General features: G+C 43.6%; 1 protein-coding gene across 8 annotated transcripts in view; it reads right to left on the bottom strand.

The window, feature by feature from the left end:
- Positions 1 to 22,080, bottom strand: part of pknox2 (pbx/knotted 1 homeobox 2) — a 189,235-nt gene that overhangs the window by 113,955 nt on the left and 53,200 nt on the right. For 6 of the 8 annotated variants that reach the window (XM_043676852.1, XM_043676850.1, XM_043676857.1 and 3 more), the window contains one exon: positions 10,824 to 10,932. The exons of 1 other annotated variant lie outside the window; for it this stretch is intronic. In XM_043676852.1, the coding sequence (XP_043532787.1) occupies positions 10,824 to 10,910 (87 nt within the window). In that variant the 5' untranslated portion in view covers positions 10,911 to 10,932. Of the gene's footprint in view, positions 1 to 10,823; positions 10,933 to 15,278; positions 15,289 to 22,080 lie in introns of those variants that run through there. One more of the 8 variants, XM_043676851.1, reaches the window with a different exon arrangement.

Genomic DNA, 22,080 nt, shown 5'->3' with positions numbered 1-22,080 from the left:
CATGGGAACCAATATCTTCACTGAATAGGTCTCTGGGAAAGCTAATTTTTAGATCAGTAACACATGACATATCTCATCTGCGAACAGTCAGCTCACTTCCTGAACTGCATTCAGTCATAAACGAAAACTAATTCAGGTTTGAATAATAAGGTGGCCGGATATCTAAAACTATCATAAAATCCTTTATTAGATGTTGAAGGCCTTGTCTCACCTTGTAATGTCCCACCACTAATCTTATTACCCTGCTCTGCACCCTGTGATGATTAACATAAACAGACCAAAAGAACCTCACTTCATACACTGAGACCTAGAAAGATCCCTGCAAGTCGGACGAAACAACAAATATAAGGACAGGAAAAATTTTAACAGTGACACTCATCCAATCTAATTTCTTGTGGGGGCATTTTTGTCTCCATGAATCTCTCAACTTATTTTCAGGATCACTTGCCAAATGAATCGAGTTGACCTGCCACAAACCAGTAGAAAACTTCAAAAGGTTCTACTGGGAGAGATAGGTTGCTACTTTACACACGATATTAAACTATGAGGCTTTACCTGATTTCGGAGCTTGGATTCCAATTTTCAGTGGGAAAAGGTTAAGTAAAATGACTCGACAATGACACCTGCTTTATACTATCCTGTGTTTTCTTTGTCCCAATATCACTTCCTTGCACGCTCAAGACTGTGCCATTTAATGTCTCCTGACTTCTACCACACCCCAAACATTCCCTTTGCCCCACCTCTATTTGCTCAAACATCAATTCCACGCCAAACCTTCACCGGGTTTAATGGAAGATCGTCAGTCTGAAACTTGGGATGAATTTGATTTGATTTTATCTATTCTTGTTGCATGTACAGAGTTACAGCAAAAAGTATTGTTTTGTGTGCTATCCAGACAAATCATAGCTTACATAAATACAGGGTAATAGAACAGAATGCAGAATACAGTGTTACAGCTATAGAGAAGGTGCAGAGAAAGATCAATTCTAGTGTTTGAGAAGTCCGTTCATAAATCTGATAACAGTGAGGAAGAAGTTGTTCTTGAATCTGTTGGTACATGTTATCAAGCTTCTGTCTCTTCTGCCCAATGGAAGAAGGTGGAAGACAGTATAACTGGGTGGAAGAGGTCTTCAGTTATCTTGGTATGAAATCCTGGTTGAGAATCCAGGATAGCCAATGCTCCGGGAAATCTCCTAGTGCTCCAGCTCATGCAGCACATCATGATGGAAGTTTCTGCCACCACTCTCTGTAACTATAGGAAACTGCAACACCTGCTAGGTCGAGAGTGGTTGAGGACAACCACTTCCTGATCTAACTAGCTCAGTCTCTTGTAGTTAAAATGATATATTTATTGCATGCTAACACTAGTTACAGGTTACATTGATATGATAGAAATTGTTACACAATCTCTGAGGAGGATCCACTCCTTTGAAATCCTAAGTTGTTCTGCCCACAAAACGATATGGCAGTATCATAATGGATGGTGCTTACGACATTCCTCAGTATTTGCCCTTTCAGTAATGGTAATTGGGTTATTATAATAAACAATCCAATTCGCTAATGTTTTTGGGGAAGGAAATCTGTCGACTTTACCATTCTTGTCAACATGTAACTCCAGACCTACTGCAGTGTGTTTCACTCTTTACTGCCCTCGAAATAGCCTAGTACATATCTAATACACTGCTCATTGTCACCGTCCATTGCATAACGAATGCTATTTATTTTCCAGAAACATGCATTCTGTACATGAATAAAAAGATTTACAAAGTTTCTGAATACACACATGAGAGGACAGTGTTCACAAGCTGACACTAACAGCACAGGTGCTCATGCAAATGTAATGCTCGTTCTGAATAAAGTTATTGTTCTCAAACTGCAGTGAGCACTGTGGTATTGCAAAAGTGTCAGACGGTGGCTATCTCGCGGAAATGAGAGGACTAACTATCTCCCCTTGATTGCCTGGTCAAATTCCCATGTGTGTTCTGGGGGCATTAAACAGGAACAGACTTTTAAACATGGGTACGACGTCAAGGGTTGAGAGCTCTATGGTGATGTATCTCCTGACTTCATCCAGGGACTGTCCACAATTGAGAAGCATTAAGCCAGGAGTGCAATGTAACAGTCACCAATTGCCTGCATGAAAGCAGCTCCATCAGTACCATCTAAGATAAATCAGCTTGCTGGACAGATATTCCACACACCACTTTCCATGTTCTGTATGATGGCCCGCATCCTACTGATAACCTGATAATGGTTAATCGCCTCACCAAAGATAAACTTCCCTCTAGTGTGAGTATTAAATACCAACATTTAACCTCAGTGGCCTTCATGCCAAAGCAAATGTGACCACTGTAGACATACAAGACCTATAGTATATAGATAACTGCAGCATCATTGCCAACTGTACAGTGGATTTGCAAGCCACACTTTACCTCTTCAATTCAGCATGCAAAAGAAAGAGCCCATTCTTGAATGTTACCAAAACAAAACTCATATTAATCCAGATTTGGTCAGTCAGGTATTCCACCTCCTCCATAGAGACTCTACAATATGTTGAATACTTCCAATACATCAGCAGCTAGCTCTCTCAGCAGGTTACTAGTGACAAGAACATCCAATGCTGGATCAGCTGCTCCAGCCCCACATAAACTAATGCAACAAATGTTTGACAATGAAGACCTCCACAAGTCAACAATGAACCTAATGTAGTCATCACAACACTCCTGTTATCACCATACTTCCACACAACAGTGAGACCTAGACTATTTGGATATCAGCAACAGATAAGAGCAAGAGAGAAATTCCATCAGCAATACCTCCACCACATTCTCCTGAGTCAATATGAGAACCATGGAAATGTGTTAGTGTCCAATTTGAAACCAATCTACACACATTCAGCAAAACTCCTGTCAAAACAACTATGATCTACTGGACACTGTCAGGGCAGATGAAATACATCTCCTTTTACAGCTCTTGCTTACTCAACTCCAAAATAGCCAAGAATCTACAAAGAACAATGAAAATGCTTCAAAGACACTCTGAAACTGTTGCAGAAGAATGGCAGCATTGACATTCATCGCTGGAGGAGCTCAGTACCAATCATTCATTGTGGTAACAATTTATCCATCAAACTACATTGCGTTTTGAGTCAGGCAAAGCATCAGCCTGAAGAAAAGGAAGCTCCTGTAATCCAGACCCCGCTACCTTGTGAGATGTCTTACCCCTTGTGTCCAAAGATCTCTGCATTGAGAATTGGCCTGTTAAGTTGCAGGAAGACACACAGCAAAGACCCATAACCTCAAGTAATTAGCATCTTGCAATGGAAAGTCAGTGACAACAATGACTTCATCCACTACTTTTAGCATTCAGTCTCTCCAGCACTGGTGCACCATGGCAGCAGCATCTATAAGATACACTACAGCAACTCCACAATACTTCTTCAACAACACTGTCCTGAATCCGCAAGTACTTAGAGTCATAGAGATGTACAGCAAGGTAAAAGACCCTTTGTTCCAACTCATCCATGCTGACCAGATATTCTAAGCTAATATAGTCCCACTTGTCAGCATTTGGCCCATATCCCTCTAAACTCTTCCCATGTCCCCATCCAGATGCTTTTTAAACATCGTCATTGTACCAGCTTCCACCACTTCCTCTTGCAGTTCATTCCATACTCGCACCACCCTCTGTATGTCCCTATGTATTCAAAAACACTGACATCTTCACATTATGACTTGGGAATATTCATTGGCCCTGAATCAGCTTGCAAACTTCATTACCGCACGTACAAGTTAGGAGCAGCAGTGGGTCATTCGCTCCTTCAAGCCTGCTCAATCAATAAGATTATTGCAGACCACTGATGGTCAACTCAACCTGCGCTACAAGGACTGCAACAGTTTAAAGTAGCAGCTTATTAACCTGCTCAATACTTAAATATTTGCACTCTGCATTCCTTTCTAGTGGTTAAGTTCCCACATTTTAGTTTGTGTTTGGCCCCATGGCTTACCTCCAAGAGACCTGGATAAATGCGAGGTGATGCATTTTGGAAGGTCGAATTTGAAAGCTGAGTACAGGATTAAGGATAGGATTCTCTGGAGGAACAGAGGGATCTTGGTGTGCAGGTGCATAGATCCCTTAAAATGGCCACCCAAGAGGACAGGGTTGTTAAGAAAGCATATGGTGTTTTGGCTTTCATTAACAGGGGAATTGAGTTTAAGAGTCATGAGATCTTGTTGCAGCTCTATAAAACTTTGGTTAGACCGCATTTGGAATACTGCGTCCAGTTCTGGTCACCCTATTATAGGAAAGATGTGGATGTTTTGGAGAGGGTTCAGAGGAGGTTTACCAGGATGCTGCCTGGACTGGAGGGCTTATCTTATGAAGAGAGATTGACTGAGCTCGGGCTTTTTTCATTGGAGAAAAGGAGGAGGAGAGGGGACCTAATTGAGGTATACAAGATAATGAGAGGCATAGATAGAGTCGATAGCCAGAGACTAATTCCCAGGGCAGAAATGACTAACACGAGGGGTCATAGTTTTAAGCTCGTTGGAGGAAAGTATAGAGGGGATGTCAGAGGCGGGTTCTTTACACAGAGAGTTGTGAGAGCATGGAATGCGTTGCCAGCAGCAGTTGTGGAAGCAAGGTCATTGGGGCCATCTAAGAGACTACTCGGCATGCATATGGTCACAGAAATTTGAGGGTGCATACATGAGTGGTCGGCACAACATCGTGGGCTGAAGGGCCTGTTCTGTGCTGTACTGTTCTACATTCTAGACACCAACTTCCTGTGGGATTACCTTTTGAAGGGCAATTAGGGACCAGGCCATAAATTCTGTGCCTGCCTACAGATCTCACGTGCCATGAATGAAATTTTGAAATGTCGTGTCACCTCATTCCCAAGACCGAGGGCCCTGTCCCAATTCATCCACGCCTTTCCAAGACCGGAGATCGCACCACCACAAGCCCCTCCGTCCCAGGACTGAGCTGTCTGCCTTCTGAAACACTTATGGAGCTGAACAAACTGTCATCCAACAAACAGCCTGTGTGACAGAGCAGGCACGAGCATGCACGATTTGGTGAGCAATGGAAAGGAAAGCTGTTGTGTTACCTGAGATGAGGGAAAAGCTCCTCTCCCTCCCCCTCCCATATTGCCCTAGAGGACTCTTGCTGGATTTTGATCTCAATCCTATTTTATTAAACAGTCAATTTGTTTCTCAAGGGAGCAACAAGGATAAGGTTGCTTGGTCCATTATCAGCTCTTTCAAAAGCCATAAATTCTTAATCCCTGCTTCAGTGTGAATTAAATTGGGCTCTTCACACTCAACTAACCCCATTCTGCATTCCTTTGTACTTCCAGCTTTTAAATCTCCACAGGTTTTTAGGTTTTATTTGGTCCCCTTGTGCTCACCTACTACAGACACCAGCCTCCCCAGGGACCACTATAGAAGCTTAGTCATCCTGTTATCAAGCCTGTCGAAATGACTGACAGTCTCTGCGTGTTATAAATCTCTCTGCCACAAATCCTCAAGGACAGAATTTATGCGCAAAGAACAAAGAAGCTTAATTTAAGACATTATAATTTATTTTCATTCCCCTGATCATTGGGCAGATCGGACCTGCAGCAGATTGTTAATGAATGGGTGCTTGATGAATCTATTTATCTCAATATGTACAGCGAAGCTCTGACAAGATAAATCAGCACCTTCCATGTTATCATGTTAAATGTAAGCTCGTGCCAGCTCCTGGGGCATCTAAGGTGGCAGCTTCAGTGTCCAGGGTGGCACATGGATCAAAAATGTCCCAGGTTCGATACCTGGTCTCTGCCAAGTCAGCAGATTTCCGCTGTGGTGGTAGTAATGTTATGGACCCCCCATAACAGACCCCCCTCAAAATATATTAAGAACATAGTCTAGACCCTAACTACAGAGGAATCTCGATTATCCGAAGGACACAGGCTGGGAGTATTTCATTCGGTTAATCAAATTCCGGATAATCAAATGCCGGTAACATATTTTAACAGAGCTCGGGACATTGTCATCTTGCCAGATAATCTGATATTCAGATAATCAAATGTCGGATAATTGAGGTTCCTCTGGATTTCTTATTTTAAAGGTAGATCTGAAATGCGTATTCCAGATGCGATGTGATTGGTCAAACTATTCAACGTTAAGCAAAACGACATTATTTAAACATGATAGTTAAAATACAATCCAAAGAAAAAGGAATTAACTATTGGAAACCTTAAATGAATAATAGATAAAATACTTATTACTAATTAACTGCTCCAATATAGTAACATCTCATAAATACACTCTTTGGCAAAAAAGACAAATTGAGACACAGATTCTGTCATGCAAAGCAAGGCTGCTCCCATCTGTAGCACATATACTACCTGACCTGCTGAGCTGTTACTGCAATTTTTGATTTTATTTCAGATTTCCAATAACTGCATTACTTCACTTTGTAATAAAAGGTTATTCTTGGGATGGAGATTGGAGTGACAAGATTAGCATTTGTTGCCATCCTCTAACTGGCCAGGAAAAGATGGTGGCGAGCAGCCTTCTTGAACTACTGCAGTTCTGAGGGTGGCAGGTACACCCACAGTGCTGTCAGGGAGACAGGCCCAGGATTTTAGCATGGTGACAGTGCAGGAACGAGGATGCATTTTCAGTGCTTGTTGGTGAGTGGCTTGTGGGGAAGAGCTTTTAGGTGTTGGTGCTACCATGTATCAGCTCCCCATATTCTTCTAGGTGGGAACAGTCACAGATTTGGAAGGTGCTACTGAAGAAGCCTTGGTGTGCTTTGACAACGTATCTTGTAGATAGTATACATGGCTGCCACTGTGTGTCAGTGGCAGAGGAAGTGAATATTGATGGTTGTGATTGAGTTGCCAGTCAATTGTCCTGGATGTTGTTGAGCTTCGAGTGTTGTTGGAGCTGCACCCATCTAAGGTAAGTGGGGAATACACTCCTGACCTGTGCCTTGAAGATGGTGGACAGGAGTTTAGGAGACAGGAGTCAAGTTACTCAATATGCTGAGGAAGTCCTGCAGAGATGTCCTGGAGCCAAGATAACTGAAATCCAACAACTATCTTCCTATGTGCTAGGTATTACACTCATCAAGGGAGAATTTTCCCAATTTCCATTGACAACAAAATAATTTTGTTCCTGATAGATATTTAGAGCAATTCAATTTCTTTTAATCATTTTAAATAGAAGAATATTAAAATTACAGAAGATAATGATAAAACAGCGAGAATATTCTGGATGATTCTTATTGACACATGGACAGACCAGACTGGCCTAATGCTCTGTGGCTACGTTGCAAAATTGTGCACTCTATTTTCAGTTTAATATTTGAAGACTTTGCATGTACTGAATATTTAAATTAGGTTCTACTGCTCACAGAAAACAACCTCAGCAATTCATATAGTTTAGATCAAAGGCAGTCAAGTCTTTCAGCTTCAAAAACGTTTCAGAAAAAGGGGATTGTGTTAAATGCCAAGAATACATTGTGAACTATCGCTGTGGGATATCGCCATTTTGAAATGTGGAAATAATGACGTAACACGAGTAATTTATATTGCATTCACGTGACACAGTTAAGTTCATTACGTCCTCAAAACTTCCCTTGGTGCTCTCATGGTGCAGTTGGAGACCCCTAGGTTCAAATCTAACTTGCTCCGGTGGCATGTAACAACATTCCTGAACAGGTTAATTAGCAAAATATCTGCAAAGATTCCTTTAGTCACAAAGCACACATTTTAAAACCCATGATTCACTGTCAATAGCATCCAATGCAAAGAGCTCATGCTGAATTATTTTGCCTCTGGCCTCATCGTAAGGAGTTCACTCTGGTTCAGATGGGAAACTTTCAGTTTCAGAACCAGCCTCCAACAAGCACTCCCCCCTCCATCCTTTCACTTAGATACTCCCCAATCGTTGAGCCATCTGATGACACCTTTGCACACTTACATCCTATGATTTGATGATAAAACTTCACAAAACGCAAACACAACACTTGAATGGTTTTTGAAGAACACATCCAAAGTTTAACTACAAATGTTAGACCCCCTGCAATTTTGTGTAAATTCTTCACAGGTGCGTCCTAGTCTCATTGCGTATGTAGGACTGAAGCATATGTCGGGCTCTTGTGGTGTTGTGCCCCTACCTCTGGAGGCCTGGATTCAAGTCCCACCTGGTCAAGAGGTAAGATAACAATATCTCTGAATGGGTTGATTAGAACTATCTAGGAGCTAAGCATTTCCCACACTAATAACTGCATTCTTTGTGTAGGACACTGGAATGCCTAGTCCTCTCAGTCTTGGTCCACAACTTCCCACTACCCTCATCCATCCACTTTGTCAAAGGCCATGTAGAAAATGTTTTGCACAGTCCTTCAATTTCAGAATGCTTTTACGTTTGAATTTGCCTTTGGTTTCTGTCAACTATGCAGGTCATGAACCTGGCCTTCTCGGGTCCTGTGGTTTACACTGGAACTGTCTTCAAACATTTCCACAGCACAGTTCAGTTGCGGAGATTCATGGCAGTGCCATGTATGTAACCACAGTGCCATGTATGTAACCAATGTGACACAATGGTTACTTATGTTTCCGCTGCTGTCTGATGATTAAACCGCTGGAAAGCGGTTTTGGTAGCAGCTTTAATTTTCTGCAATTTCTAGACATTTTAGTTCTCCAAAATAGCTATATTAAATAACTATTGCTTTGAGTTTTTTTCTGATGTGCTAAAGGCTTGATTTGTCCGTGTGAATGAACGTGCAGCAGGCTTATTCCACAGGAAGCTCCTGGGTCAGAATGCAGTCCATCATAGGGTCCTATTCAACTCATGACAAGGTATTCAAATTACAGATTGTATATGGAATAATCTGGAAGGAGAGGTTTCGACAATCAGAGGTAATATCTCTCCCATGTTTGCTGACAATAGCTTTAAGCTCACTGGTAAACCATTCAAGCAACAAATGAAGAAACAAAATGGTCTCTGATTGGAAGTACAGCAAGCTGTGTGAAAGTTTCTATCTTTACTCATCCCGAGGCCTGGATATCCGGAATAGTGAACGAGTCAGTAAAGACGGGAGTGCTGCTAGGCTCAGGGTAGTCCCTAGGGTCAGGGTGCCTGCTGGGGGACTGAGGGGAAGAGGTGGTGAGCAGAGTTCTGAGCATCCTGGTGGCCAATGAGACGTTGTTCTTCACATGCTAGGCCTGGTCTCACACAACAAGCAGGAAGGTGGGAAACTGGAGGCGGAGGGAGAGCATATTGAGGAGAGAGAAACAGTGACAGAGAGAGAGAGAGAGAGAGATTGATTAGGTGAGGGATGGGATACATTTGGAAGTGAGAGAGAGAAAAAGAGAGTGACACTGTATGTGCACGCGTGCATGAATGAGTTAGGAGAGAGAGAGAGATTGGGATGAAACTGTGAAAAAGTGTGTGAGCTCTGAGAGAGCAAGACATGTCACCCACAAATGCCCTCTTCCCACTCCCCACAGAGGGTGGGAGAGGAGGAAAATTTTAAGTTGAAAGGCTATATGTCTCTGATACACCCCTGTCCCCTTCAAAACCTGACCCCAATACAAAAAGAAGCTTGGGTATCCTGGGATAAAGTTAAAAATCACACAACACCAATTTATAGTCCAAAGATTTATTTGGAAGCACTAGTTTTCGGAGCATTGCTCTTTCATCAGATGGTTGATGAGTATAAGATCATATGATCCTACAATCTTATACTCCACAACCACATGTTGAAGGAGCAGTGCTCCAAAAGCTAGTGCTTCCAAATAAACCTGTTGGACTATAACCTGATGTTGTGTGATTTTTCACTTTGTACACCCCTGTCCAACGACGGCATCTCCAAATCATATCCTAGGATACAGTGCATTTCTGGTGACGTGTAACCATTTTGCCTGTTTTAGAGGATCAATTCCAGTAACTGCTCACCAAGTTCTGGCCCATGGCTGGTCAATGTTCTTTTGATACCAACATGTTGGGCACCTTCTTGAGAGCAGATTCCTTCTTGTATTTCTGCACCAGTATTGCATTAACGCCCAAACCCCTAACTAATCGCTGACTTAGCACACGTTATGCATTTTAGCTTGAAGCCAGATTCCCACTGCATTACATTTTGGGATTTCTGTTTGCACTTTTGTTTTGTTGGGTAGCTCATTTCCCACTGTTGGTCCTTGCGCATACAATCTGCTCTGAGCCAGAGTCTTTGAGACACAGCCTGTATCACCTGTTTCATCCCTTGTGTCCAGTTATAAGTCATTGGTAACTAAAAAAAAACGTATTTCATGAGGTGAAAAATTGAAGCTAATTGATTATAAAATGCTGTGGCTGTAAAGGAAGGGTGATGGGGGGAAGCGGTTGACTTATACACAGAGTACGTGTGAAAGCATGATTTTGGGAAAAATGGGATCAACCTTAATGATTGGTCAAGTATATACCATGACCTATCGCAAGAATGAAGGGCTTTTTTAATATAAAAAGCAGAGCTAGTCCTGAACAAAGCCCCAAAGCCTGAAATCCCTTACAAAATTATATATTTTTTAATAACTTTGAATTCCACTGGGCAGAAAACCAACGGAAATTATCCTTGGAATGAGTTCAGGTTTACCTGCACTGCAGGCTATTAAGTCAGTTCTGTGTGGAGCTGGAAACGTTTTCTTCCTACACTTCCAAATGACAGCACTGAACAACATGTGGATGTGAGTCAAATTTTAAAATTAATTTCAGGGCTCTCAATCTCAGAATCCCAACAAGCATTCTCATGGTGAAACTGCAATGCTCCTTGAGTTACCACAAACCCACCTGTTGGCTCTCTTGGTATGTTGGAGGGGGTACACTCTGGGTTGCCATCATGGTCAGTGATGATGCAGGGGACACATGTTGCATCATGGGATTGCTTCACATCTAGGACCTAGGGAAACAACAGAGAGGGTTCTTACAGCGGCTCAGCACATCAGTAAGGAGCACTCAGTAAAAGAAGGGTAATTTAGACAGCGAAAGGCACTGAAGGGACTGGTTCCCAGAGTGAATTGCTCATGATTTATCACCACTTACTGCTGAGAGGTTATTGAGACCTTCCAATAACAACAAAACTGCATCAATTCCTGTCAGTCAAAAAGGTGAAGGAACTGCCAGGGCTGCTTCAAAACTCTGCAGCAGAGTTTACTATTCAAGTATGTGACTATAATAAAAAGATCAAGTAGAGGAATTAAAGGAAGCCAGAATCAGCTGCTGAGCCCTCAGTTAAGTGCACTATCCTTAGTGAGCATCTGGTGCAAAAGAGAGACAGAGAGAGAGAGAAGAGGGAAAACATTCTGCATCAATCTCGGGACTAGCCTCTAAGGCAGCAGTAAGGAACGTCAGACATGACAGCATATACTCGATGGTGATTACTAGATCCTTTCCTTCCATTCACTCCCGTTCACAGATATTTATTCACAAACACATTTGTTTACTCTTCGTCCTCTTGAGTCCTGTCCAGAATTCCAAATGCAGATCCCCACACCCACACTTTCTGAAATAACCCCACAGAGGCCAGTATTTCACCACCCTTTACTTACACATGGAGGGTCCTTGACACTGATTTAACTCCTTCAGAGCCTGCTCTGAACAGGATGTCTGACCCTCCTGTTTATATGTGTCAGCCAAAGCTCCCTGATGGGATCAGGTTAACAACCCCAATCAGGCAACTCCTATTCTATGAGGTCCATTGAGCTGACCTCATTACAATCACTACACTTTTCCAGGGTAAAACTCCTGCAAAGCAGCACCCAGTCATCAGCAGATTGAGACAGGCCCTTAGACAATGTCAGTTATAATTCCTGAAGAAGGGCCTGTGCCCGAAACGTCGAATCTCCTGTTCCCTGGATGCTGCCTGACCTGCTGTGCTGTTCCAGCAATAAAGTTTCAACTCAGTTATAATCAACCAAAGTCCTCACTCTGAGCATCTCCACCTCGAGTCAGCTTGCCCCATCTTGATGCTTTCCCAAAGTAGTGTAATGAGATTCATGCAGGACAATGTCGAGTTGCCAACTGATGGTGATTAGCATTCGTTAGAGTTATTTGCTCACCAACTTGCTTCATAAATATTCTGGCTGCGATCTTACCAACCTAAGCATTGGGAAAACCTGACCTGGAAACCAGAGGGGGTGCTTAGCAGGGCCAGCTTGCTGCATTCACTGGACAACCTTAATTTTTTGCCGACGGCCAAACTGTAGAGTAAGGCATGCTGGAGAAGCACCTGTCCCATGGATCTTCCCACTATGGGATATGGGCACTTGACATTTAGGATGTCACTGCCACCTCCCTTGCATCTCTACTACACATCAGCATTGGGTACCGTTACTGCTCAGAGATGGCACACATCAGGCCTCCTACCAGGACTGCTTCTTTGCTCTCTAAGTGGCATTCACCCAGTGACTACGGAATACTCACAGCTAAGGTGCCTCATCTAGTAGAGGCGATTGGCCTATTCACATGACTAGGCTGTTGGCCATCTATAAAAGAGCACACATCTGGTGTGTCAGTGCATCATGTCAGTCGAGCACCAATACTACATGGCAGCAGTGTTCACACTAACATGACAATGAGATATCTCTGAGAATCTTCGGGGAGTGTCCGCAGTGAAGTCCTAGCAGTACATGGCGGTCAGTAAGTCAAAGGCTGTCTCCCATCTCAATCCCAGGTTCCAGCCACCATCAAGCATTCAGCAAGGGTAACTTTGCATAGGCGGTCCTTGCTTCTATGGTCTAGGGAGTGGGACATGGTGAGTCCTTTGTCTCAATGGAGGGAGGGTGGTCCATCCTTGTTGGCAGGTGTGGGCCAGTGCTGACAGGGCAAGAGCCTTGGCAGTAGGTCCCACATTCTCCCCATTGCCCTTGCTCACAGAGATTAAAGGGGGCGTGGAGAGGTTGAAGGGGGGTTCGACCGGGATAGGTAGTTGGAGTAGACACATGTTCATGGCTTGGGGGATGACCTGAGGAAGTGAGAAGCTTGTGGAACAGGGATTTAGGAAGGAGAGGGCAATGGTGAGGGTCTCAGTAATACATCCATGCTGAGGATGAAAGCCAGTGGCAGAGGACTGCTTGTCATTTCAATTGTGAAGCATTGGCAAACTGGGCAATTTTGAGGAAGATGGCCATAAATGTACTTGCTAAGGGCAGGGTAAGTGGGCTGGTATGCGAGGGTGGTGACTGCATCTTAAACCAGTCACTGGATATTCACAGGGGGATAACAATGGCCACAAACACATGGTTGATAGGGACTCTGCTTGCTGGCTGTTACCAAAGCCCTGGCTATCCTGCCGCATCAACAGTCGGTGTGTTGCTCCTCCCTGGCACCATTGGTGCTGAGGAACGCTGTGAAATGTACACTCCTGTACACACAGACAGCTGGGCGGTGGGCAGTGTTGAAGTGGGGGGCAGGGGGTTCCAAAGATGTTGGAGTGACCCAATACCAAGTACTTGCATTGTTTCCTTGTTCCCACATGATTTACCTAATGTTTATTGTAGACTCCCAATCATTGCATCTTGTTACTGCACAAGGAGTAATGCTGCAGGCTGCAATGAAGCATCTAGGCCCTACAGTGACAGGGACAATCATGTGAAAAGTGAAAAACAAAGTGTTTGTGAAGAAAGTATTAACTACTTACAGAATATTGTCAGTCGGAACCCCCACGTACACTTTTCACTTTCACTTCATCATCCTGTGTCACACTGAGCTCCCCTGTTCCACAGCTGGAATGGAGCCTATTTACTCTGGAGGTCCAGTTAGATGACCCTAGGAGCATTTAGATTCAGATGACTCTATGTGAGGCTGATTCCCCTGGGTTGGGATGAGGCTCAGGCAATGGAGTGCAGGTGTGTGTGCTATTCTCCAGTATTCTCTGAGGGAGTTGGGCCTATCAATCCACTGCAGAAGAAAAACACCCACCTTTCCTCAGCTTTTTTCAAGAATGGGCTTAAAATTTTTTTGCCAATTGAACAATATCTCCTTAATTAATCCCTGCGATGTTGAACATCAATTTTGAGGTTATGGGCAGCAAGGTGGTGAGCACTGCTGCCTTACAGCACCTGGGACCCGGGTTCGATTCTAGTCTTGTGTGGAGTTTGCACATTCTCCCCAAGTTCACGTGAGTTTCCTCTGGTTTTCTCCCGCAGTCCAAAGATGTGCAAGTTAGATGTATTGGCCAGGGGAAATGCAGGGTTACAAGGGTATGGTGGGTCTGGGTGAGATGCTCTTCGCTTGGTCACAGCAAACTTGAAAGGCTGAATAGCCTCTTTCCACATTACAGGGATTTTAGGGTTCTAAGCTCCTAACCTTCTCTACCTGATGGAGACCATTATTGTTGTTGCTGATGGGTGTCTGTGCATGAGAGTGGCAGTAGCAATGTGCTCAACTCCTTATATCTTTCCTTAGCCCATCTCTGAGCACACCAGCAGTATCCATGCCAATGACTTTTCCTCGTGTGTGGGGGTTGTTGTACAGTACATCACAAAGTCTTTAAATTAGTTTTGTGGCACCGCATTTGGTGTTTACAAACTCACCTAAATCCTACAGCCCCACAAGACTTGGTCGTGTTGGAACTAAACCGCCAGTTTAAAAAAAATCATAAATAGACTGTGGACATTACTAGTATGGTAGCATTTATAGCCTATCCCTAATTGCTCTCGAGAAGGTGGTGGTGAGTAAATTGCAGTTCATTTCCACTTTGGGCCTCCTACAGTGACTTTCGGATGGATACGCCGAGATTTTGACTCAACAACAATGAGGGAATGGCGATATAATCCCAAGTTAGGATGGGGTTTGATGGGGAACTTGATGGTGCTGGGGTTCCCGTGTACCTGCTATCTTCATCCTTCCTGAAGGTAGAGGTCGTGGCTTTGAAAGATTCTAGTGATGAAATCTCGGCAAGTTACTGTATTCATATTGTAGACAGTACACACCGCTGCCTCTGAGCATCAGTGGTGGAGGGAGTGAATATTTGTGGATGTGGTGCCAATCAAGGTGCTACCTACTTTGTCCTGGATGGCCTCAAGTGTGGTTTTGTTGACCCTCGGGACTGTGTCATTGAGCTATTTATTGCTGTTAGACAGCTCATGAAGCAGTTATACTGCAAGGTAAACATAAATCAACAGGCTGAGCTCTGAAAGTTAACCCCAACTACAATAACTGCTTCAACAGAGTAAGCAGAGCCTTAAGAGTTAAGAATCATGGACAGCAGGAAAGACAGAGATGACAGTGGAACATGCCCACTACCTGACACTGCCTACTATACAGGGAGTTTCACGGGTTCTATTCTTTGTACTTGGCAGGAATGAGGAAGAATATTTACTGCAACCCATGCCTGGTTGCTTTGAGGATATTAAAAGTCAACTACATGGTGTGGAGTTAGAGTCACATCGAGGCCAGACAGAATAGAATGCCAACTCTGTTCCCTAAAGAATAATAGTGAGCCAGCTGGATTGTTAACAATAAAACAGCAAGGTATCAATTCTTTTTTTGCTGCCAGTGCACAATTTAACAAGATTTATTCAATCTTATTTGATGAGGTAAACATCACAGAATTTAAATGTTTCAAAATTAGCTGTATCTACATTAACATCATATTTGGCTGCATAAACCTTCTCAATGACTTTCGAAGTTCACATGCTCAATATTTCACTGCCTGCCACAGTATCATAGAAGGGTTACAGAAGAGAAGGAATTCTCAAAGCCTGTGATGTGAACCATCTCTCTGCAAGTAACATGAAGTGCAGTTCAACCGGTACTGCCTTACCAGTTCACTCGAGGAATTGGAGTGAGTGAATTGGATGCAGCGAGGGATGAGGTGTTGTTTTTTCAAACCAAACAGGAAGTGGTCAGGAAGAGGAAGCAAATAAAGCAAACCTGAAAGGCTGAAGCAAGCAGGTAGGTGACTGGTTCCTATTTCACTCCCTAAACTAAGGCAGGTCATTTAAACAAGAAACAGAAATGTGTAAGCTGTACATTGAATAGCACAATGTTCGGCACCATTCCTGACTCTTCTGATACTGGGGCAGTCCATGTCCAATTGCAACAAGACCTGGACAATATCCAGGTTCGGGCTGACAAGGGGCAAGTTAATATTCACACCACACAAGTGCCAGCAATAACAATCTCCAATAAGAGAGAAACACAACATCACGCATTGACACTCAATGGTATTACCATTACTGAATCCCCTGTCAACAACCTGAGGGCTACCGCTGACCAGAAAGTATATTAGAAGAGCCCTACAAATACTGTCGCTACAAGTGTAGGTTAAAGGCCAGGAATTGTGTAACTCACCCCCTGACTCCCCAAAACCTGTCCGCCATCTACAAGGAAAACTCCTCCAATGCCCCGATAAGTTCAACTCATTTAACACTTGAGAAGCTTGGCCCACATGATTTGCACCATGTCCATAAACATTCAATCCTTCTACCACCAATGATCAGTAGCAGCAGTGTGTACACTCTACAAAATGCACGGCAGGAATTAACCAAAGCTCCTTAGACAGTGCCTTCCAAACCCACAACTACTCCACCTGGAAGGACAAGGGCAGCAGATATATGGGTACACCACCATCTGAAGGTTCCCCACCAAGCCACTCACCATCTTGACATATATCACTGTTCCTTCAGTGTGTCAAAAACCTGGAATTCCGTCTCTAACTGCATTGTGGGTCAACCTACAGCATGTGGGCTGCAGCAGTTCAAGAAGACAGCTCACCCATCACCTTCAAGGGCAACTAGGGACTGGCAATAAATGTTGCACCAGCCAGTGATGCCTAAGTCCAATGAGTGAATTTTAAAAAATTACATCTTAACTAATCTAACTACTTAATATAACTAGACATAATCAGATTATTTCAATTAAGTAAACTATGACAAAAATACAAGGCAAAAATGCACAATGAAAATAGATTCTACGTGAATAAAGGATAATAAAGGATCAATCACACTAACTGATATACTTGATACAGCACCAGCTAGTGGAAGGGAGGTGGAGGAAAGTATGCCAGGAAAAATTAAGGAAACTGAAGAAAAAACATATTATAACTCTCTTGAATGATTTCAACTACCCGCATATTAATTAGACAAGAAGTAGATAAAACAGAAAATGGAAGGAAATTCTTACATGTATATAGGCTTCCTTTCTAACCCAATATATTAAAAAATCCAACAAGTGAAGATTCTTCAGAGGGTTTGAAATGTTAAACTACACACGGTCAGGAAAGAGGAATCACATTCAGAGTAAAGCAGCCTGAGTGAGTCTAAAGTTTGGGGAATTTGGAGGCAGTGTGGGAATTTGGTGCAGAGGGGAGGAGGTGCAATTTTGCTTGGATGTTTTGGCTTATAATTTGGAAGTTTAATGTGAAACAGGATAAACTGAAGCCCAGGATCAAGGGGGCCACACAGAAGAGCGACATTACAACTAAAACAGAAGTTCATTCGTTGGTGATAGCTATTAAGTTGACTATCAATTATAGGTTACACTGAAGATAAATCAACAAAAATATTTACAGGCCGCAAAGTAAAAGACCATCACAAATTTTTAAAATATTAAATTAAGAACTAAGTACTTAAAATAGGGCTGCCAAGCCAGGTGATATGTTGTAATTGCATGACGTGGAAGTTGGTGGACCTCACTAGTGGCTTGTACTGATCACACCTGTAGCAAGAGTTGCTGAGAAACTCTGACTCAATGATAATAAACTGGAGTCTGAGCTTCAAATAAGCAGGAAGGAGAAAGTTACCTGGATGCAGTGTTTCAGGAGGCAGTCACACCCCTTAGATTGACTACCTTTTGTATCCAGTTTTAGTCTCCTTACTTGAGGAAGGATGTGCTGTCACTGCAGGCAGTTCAGAGGAGGTTCACCAGACTGATTCCAGGGATGAAAGGGCTGTGTACGAGGAACGGTTGAATAGCTTGGGCTTGTACTCACTGGAGTTCAGAAGAATAAGGGGGGGGGGATCTGACTGAGGCATATAAAATGCTAAAGGGGATTGATAAGGTGGATGTTGAACAGATGTTCTCTCTTGTGGGACAGTCTTGAACAAAAGGTCATAGATATAGAGTGAGAGGAGGTGGTTCAAAACTAGGATGAGGAGAAGCTACTTTTCTCAGAGGGTTGTGAATCTGTGGAACTCACTGCCCCAGACTGCAGTGGAGGCAGAATCAATCAACAGATTCAAGAAAGAACTAGATATATTTCTGAAGAAAAGCAGGATAAAAGTCTATGGGAACCAGGCAGGAAAGTAGAGTTCAGACTAAGACAAGAACAGCCACAATCATGTTAAATGGCAGAGCAGGATCCAAGGGTTGAATTGCCTATTCCTCCTCCTCAATCCCGTGTTCCTATATTACCTCAGATTCGGTCAGTGGTCAGGGACAGGAGGGTGTGATGAGCGAGGCAGGTAGAGAGATGCAGGATGTAGTGCTGAAGGAGTCACAGCCCTTGAGCTTGTCTAACAGATTTGAGACTCTTGCTCCCTGAGTGGGTAAGAGAAGATGAGCAAACTGAGCATAGCACCATGGTACAGAGAGCCACTGAAGAGGGCACAGGAAAGAGAAATGCAGTTGCAATCAGGGATATTACAGTCAGGGGAATAGAAACTGTTCTTTGTGACCAGGATTGACAGTCCTGAAGGCTGTGCGCCTGCCTGGAGCCTAGGTTCAGTATAACTCATCTGGTCTGCAGAGGAACGTGGGGCAGAAGGGAAAGATCCTGTAATCGTGGTCCACAAAATTACCAATGATATAGGTAGAAGGCAGAAAGAGATTCTGCTGAGGGGATATGAGCAGCTCGTGGCTAAATTAAAAGGCAGAATCAAAAAGATAATTTCTGAAATACTATCTGGGGTATGAGCAAACAGGCACAGGATGAACAATATTAAAGAGGTGGCTTAAAGATTGGTGTGGGAGAAACAGGTTTGAATTCATGGGACATTGACAGGACTACTGGGGAATGAGAGAGCTGCTCAGATGGGACGGGCTCCACCTGAATCATACTGGGGCCAGAGTCCTGGTGAATTACATGACAAAGTCTGTGGCTAGGGCTTTAAACTACATAGTGGGAGTGGGTGTGCATTCAGTTGCATGAAAAATTATAGAAGAAGTTAAGCAGTGAGGGCTCGGCAGAGGATATTAAAGTTTCCACAACAAGCAATTGGACAGAAGGTGTGGAAAGTGTCAGGAATTCAACTTCAGGCATAGAGGACAACTATGAGAAGGGGGGGGGGGGCAGTCAACATAGGACTGAGAGTGTTGTACTTAAACACATGAAAATACGAAGTAAGCTAAATGAGTTTGTAGTACAGACTGAATTGGTCAATACGATGTGGGTATCACAGAGATGGCTGCAAACGAATCAGGGCTGGGAATTAAATATCCAAGGAAACACATCCCATCAAAAGGACAGGCAGATGGGCAGAAGAGGCAGGGTTTAGATTAGAGTGGTGCTGGAAAAGCACAGCAGGTCAGGCAGCATCCGAGGAGCAGGAAAATCGAAGTTTCGGGCAAAAGCCCTTCATCAGGAATAGAGCAGGGTTGCCTTGTTAGTAAGGAACAATAGCAAGAAATGATATAGAGTCAGAAGGCGTAGAATCTGTGTGGATAGAGTTGAGAAACTGCAAAGGAATAAAGAGCCTGGTAGGAATCAGGACTTGGGGAAGGAAATAAACATTCCAATAATCGCGGAGAACTTCAATATGCAGTTGGACAGGAAAATCAAGTTGGTGGCAGATCTTAAGCAAAGAGATTTGTGCAATGCCTATGAAATGGTTACTTTGGAGCAGCTTAGGGTAGAGCCCTAAAAGGAAACAGGCAGACTTGATTAGGGAGCTTAAGGTGGAGAACCCCCAAGAGGCAGTGACCATAATGTGATAGAATTCACCCGGCAGCTTGAGAGGGAGAAGCTTCAATCAGGTGTAACAGTATTATAATTGAGTAAAGCTAACTACAAAGTTGAAAAGTGCGGTGCTGGAAAAGCGCAGCAGGCCAGGCAGCATCCGAGGAGCAGGAGAATCGCTTATGCCAATTCTCCTGCTCCTCGGATGCTGCCTGGCCTGCTGCGCTTTTCCAGCACCACACTTTTCAACTCTAGTCTCCAGCATCTGCAGTCCTCATTTTCTCCAAAGGTAACTACAAAGACATGATGGAGGAGCTCGCCAGAGTTGGCTGAAAGGGGAGCCTTGGAAGGAAGAGCAGCAATGACAGGAGTTTCTGGGGGTAATTCAGGACAGTAGGAGTTGCCCATTGATGAAGAGAATTATTAGTTGAGACAATAGTTTAGAATTGCTGCTTTCATACAGATCACAACCAGCCTCATAGAAATCTTAGTGGGAAAGAAAAAAATCTTGTTATTTTGTAAAGTGTAGAAGGGAAAGTATAGTCGGACCACAATCAAAGGCTTACTTAATTGTCATTAGATATTATACATGTAGGTACACTGAAATTATAATGCAACTAACAAACAAATGTTCAGGAATTTAGCTGAATTCATTTAGACAAATGACTGTAGATAGCAGAGAGAAGCCCCCACCCCATCAGCAGGGGGGGAAACTGAAGGACAAATAGCAGAAACACCAAGGACTGAATGACATATAATGAAGGTCCTTGTGGAAGGACACCGGAAAACAGGCAGTTTTGTAAGGGGGAAATTGCAAAACATTACTTCGTCATTATGGCCTTGGGAAAATAATCACAGCTTCTCAGGGTACCAGTCAGCACCCATTCTATACGATGCAGCTGACAAATGTCAAAAGGGAAGTGGCAAGTGCTGGTGTTATGCTGCATGTAATCTAGGGAAGGTGATGGCCCAGGGTATTATCACTGGACTGTTAATCCAGAGACCCAGGTAATGTTCTGGGGACCCGGGTTCAAGTCTCACATGGCGGATGGTAGAATCTGAACTGAATAAAAATCTGAAATTAAGAGTCTAATGATGGCCTTGAGTCCATTATTGATTATCAGGAAAAATGCATCTGGATCATTAATATCCTTTGGCGGGGGGGGGGGGGGGGGGGAAACTGCCATCCTTACTTGGTCTGGCCTACATGTGACTTCAGACCCACAGCCATGTAGTTGCTCCTTAACTGCCCTCTGGGCAATTAGGGATGGGCAATAAATGCTGGCCTAGCATGCGACGCCATCATCCCATAAATGAAGTTTAAAAATCACTGTAATATGGAATGTATAAATATCCTGTACTGCATTGGGAGAGAGGGAGTGTTCAAAGTTTGTGCGAAGATTTGTAGCTCGGGTGCTCGTTGTTGTGGTTCTGTTCGCCGAGCTGGAAGTTTTTGTTGCAAACGTTTCGTCCCCTGGCTAGGCGACATCATCAGTGCTTGGGAGCCTCCTGCGAAGCGCTTCTTTGATGTTTCCTCCGGTGTTTATAGTGGTCTGTCCCTGCCGCTTCCGGTTGTCAGTTTCAGCTGTCTGCTGTAGTGGTTGGTATATTGGGTCCAGGTCGATGTGTTTGTTGATGGAGTTCAAGCCAGGAAATGGGAATCCTGCGCTAACCGACTAAGCGCCACATACGAACAACTCCGGTTCCCGCTAACCGACTAAGCGCCACATACGAACAACTCCGGTTCCTACACGAGTGCTGAAAGAATCAAATCCTTCCACAATGTGTCAGATACAGACCACCAGTCAACAACCCACAAGCCAGGGAAACAGCCCAGCAGAACGGATTCAGGATGATCCAGGTAATGATCACAGACGCGCACAACCGACTTCACAAGTACAAACAAGAAATTGTGCACCAAAAGTCGTTAATTTCAAAAACCACGAATCAGGAATGGACCCGGACCATAGAACAGGCTGTCACCATAGGACAGAACAGGACAACACACCGCAAAAAAACGGCACTAAAAGAAAAAATGGCCAAACTAACACACAACAAAGAGGACACTACAACACACACCTGGGTTAAAAACCTCTCCCACAGACAGCTCACAGACACGGAAAGAACAATACTGGCCAAGGGACTCAACTACAACCACAGGGACGCCAAGACAGCAGACTTCCTAGCAGCACTAGAATGCACACTCAG

This window comes from Chiloscyllium plagiosum, chromosome 35 (assembly GCF_004010195.1).
Source record: "Chiloscyllium plagiosum isolate BGI_BamShark_2017 chromosome 35, ASM401019v2, whole genome shotgun sequence".
NCBI lineage: Eukaryota > Metazoa > Chordata > Chondrichthyes > Orectolobiformes > Hemiscylliidae > Chiloscyllium > Chiloscyllium plagiosum.
This window is presented reverse-complemented; position numbering and strand designations above follow the sequence as displayed.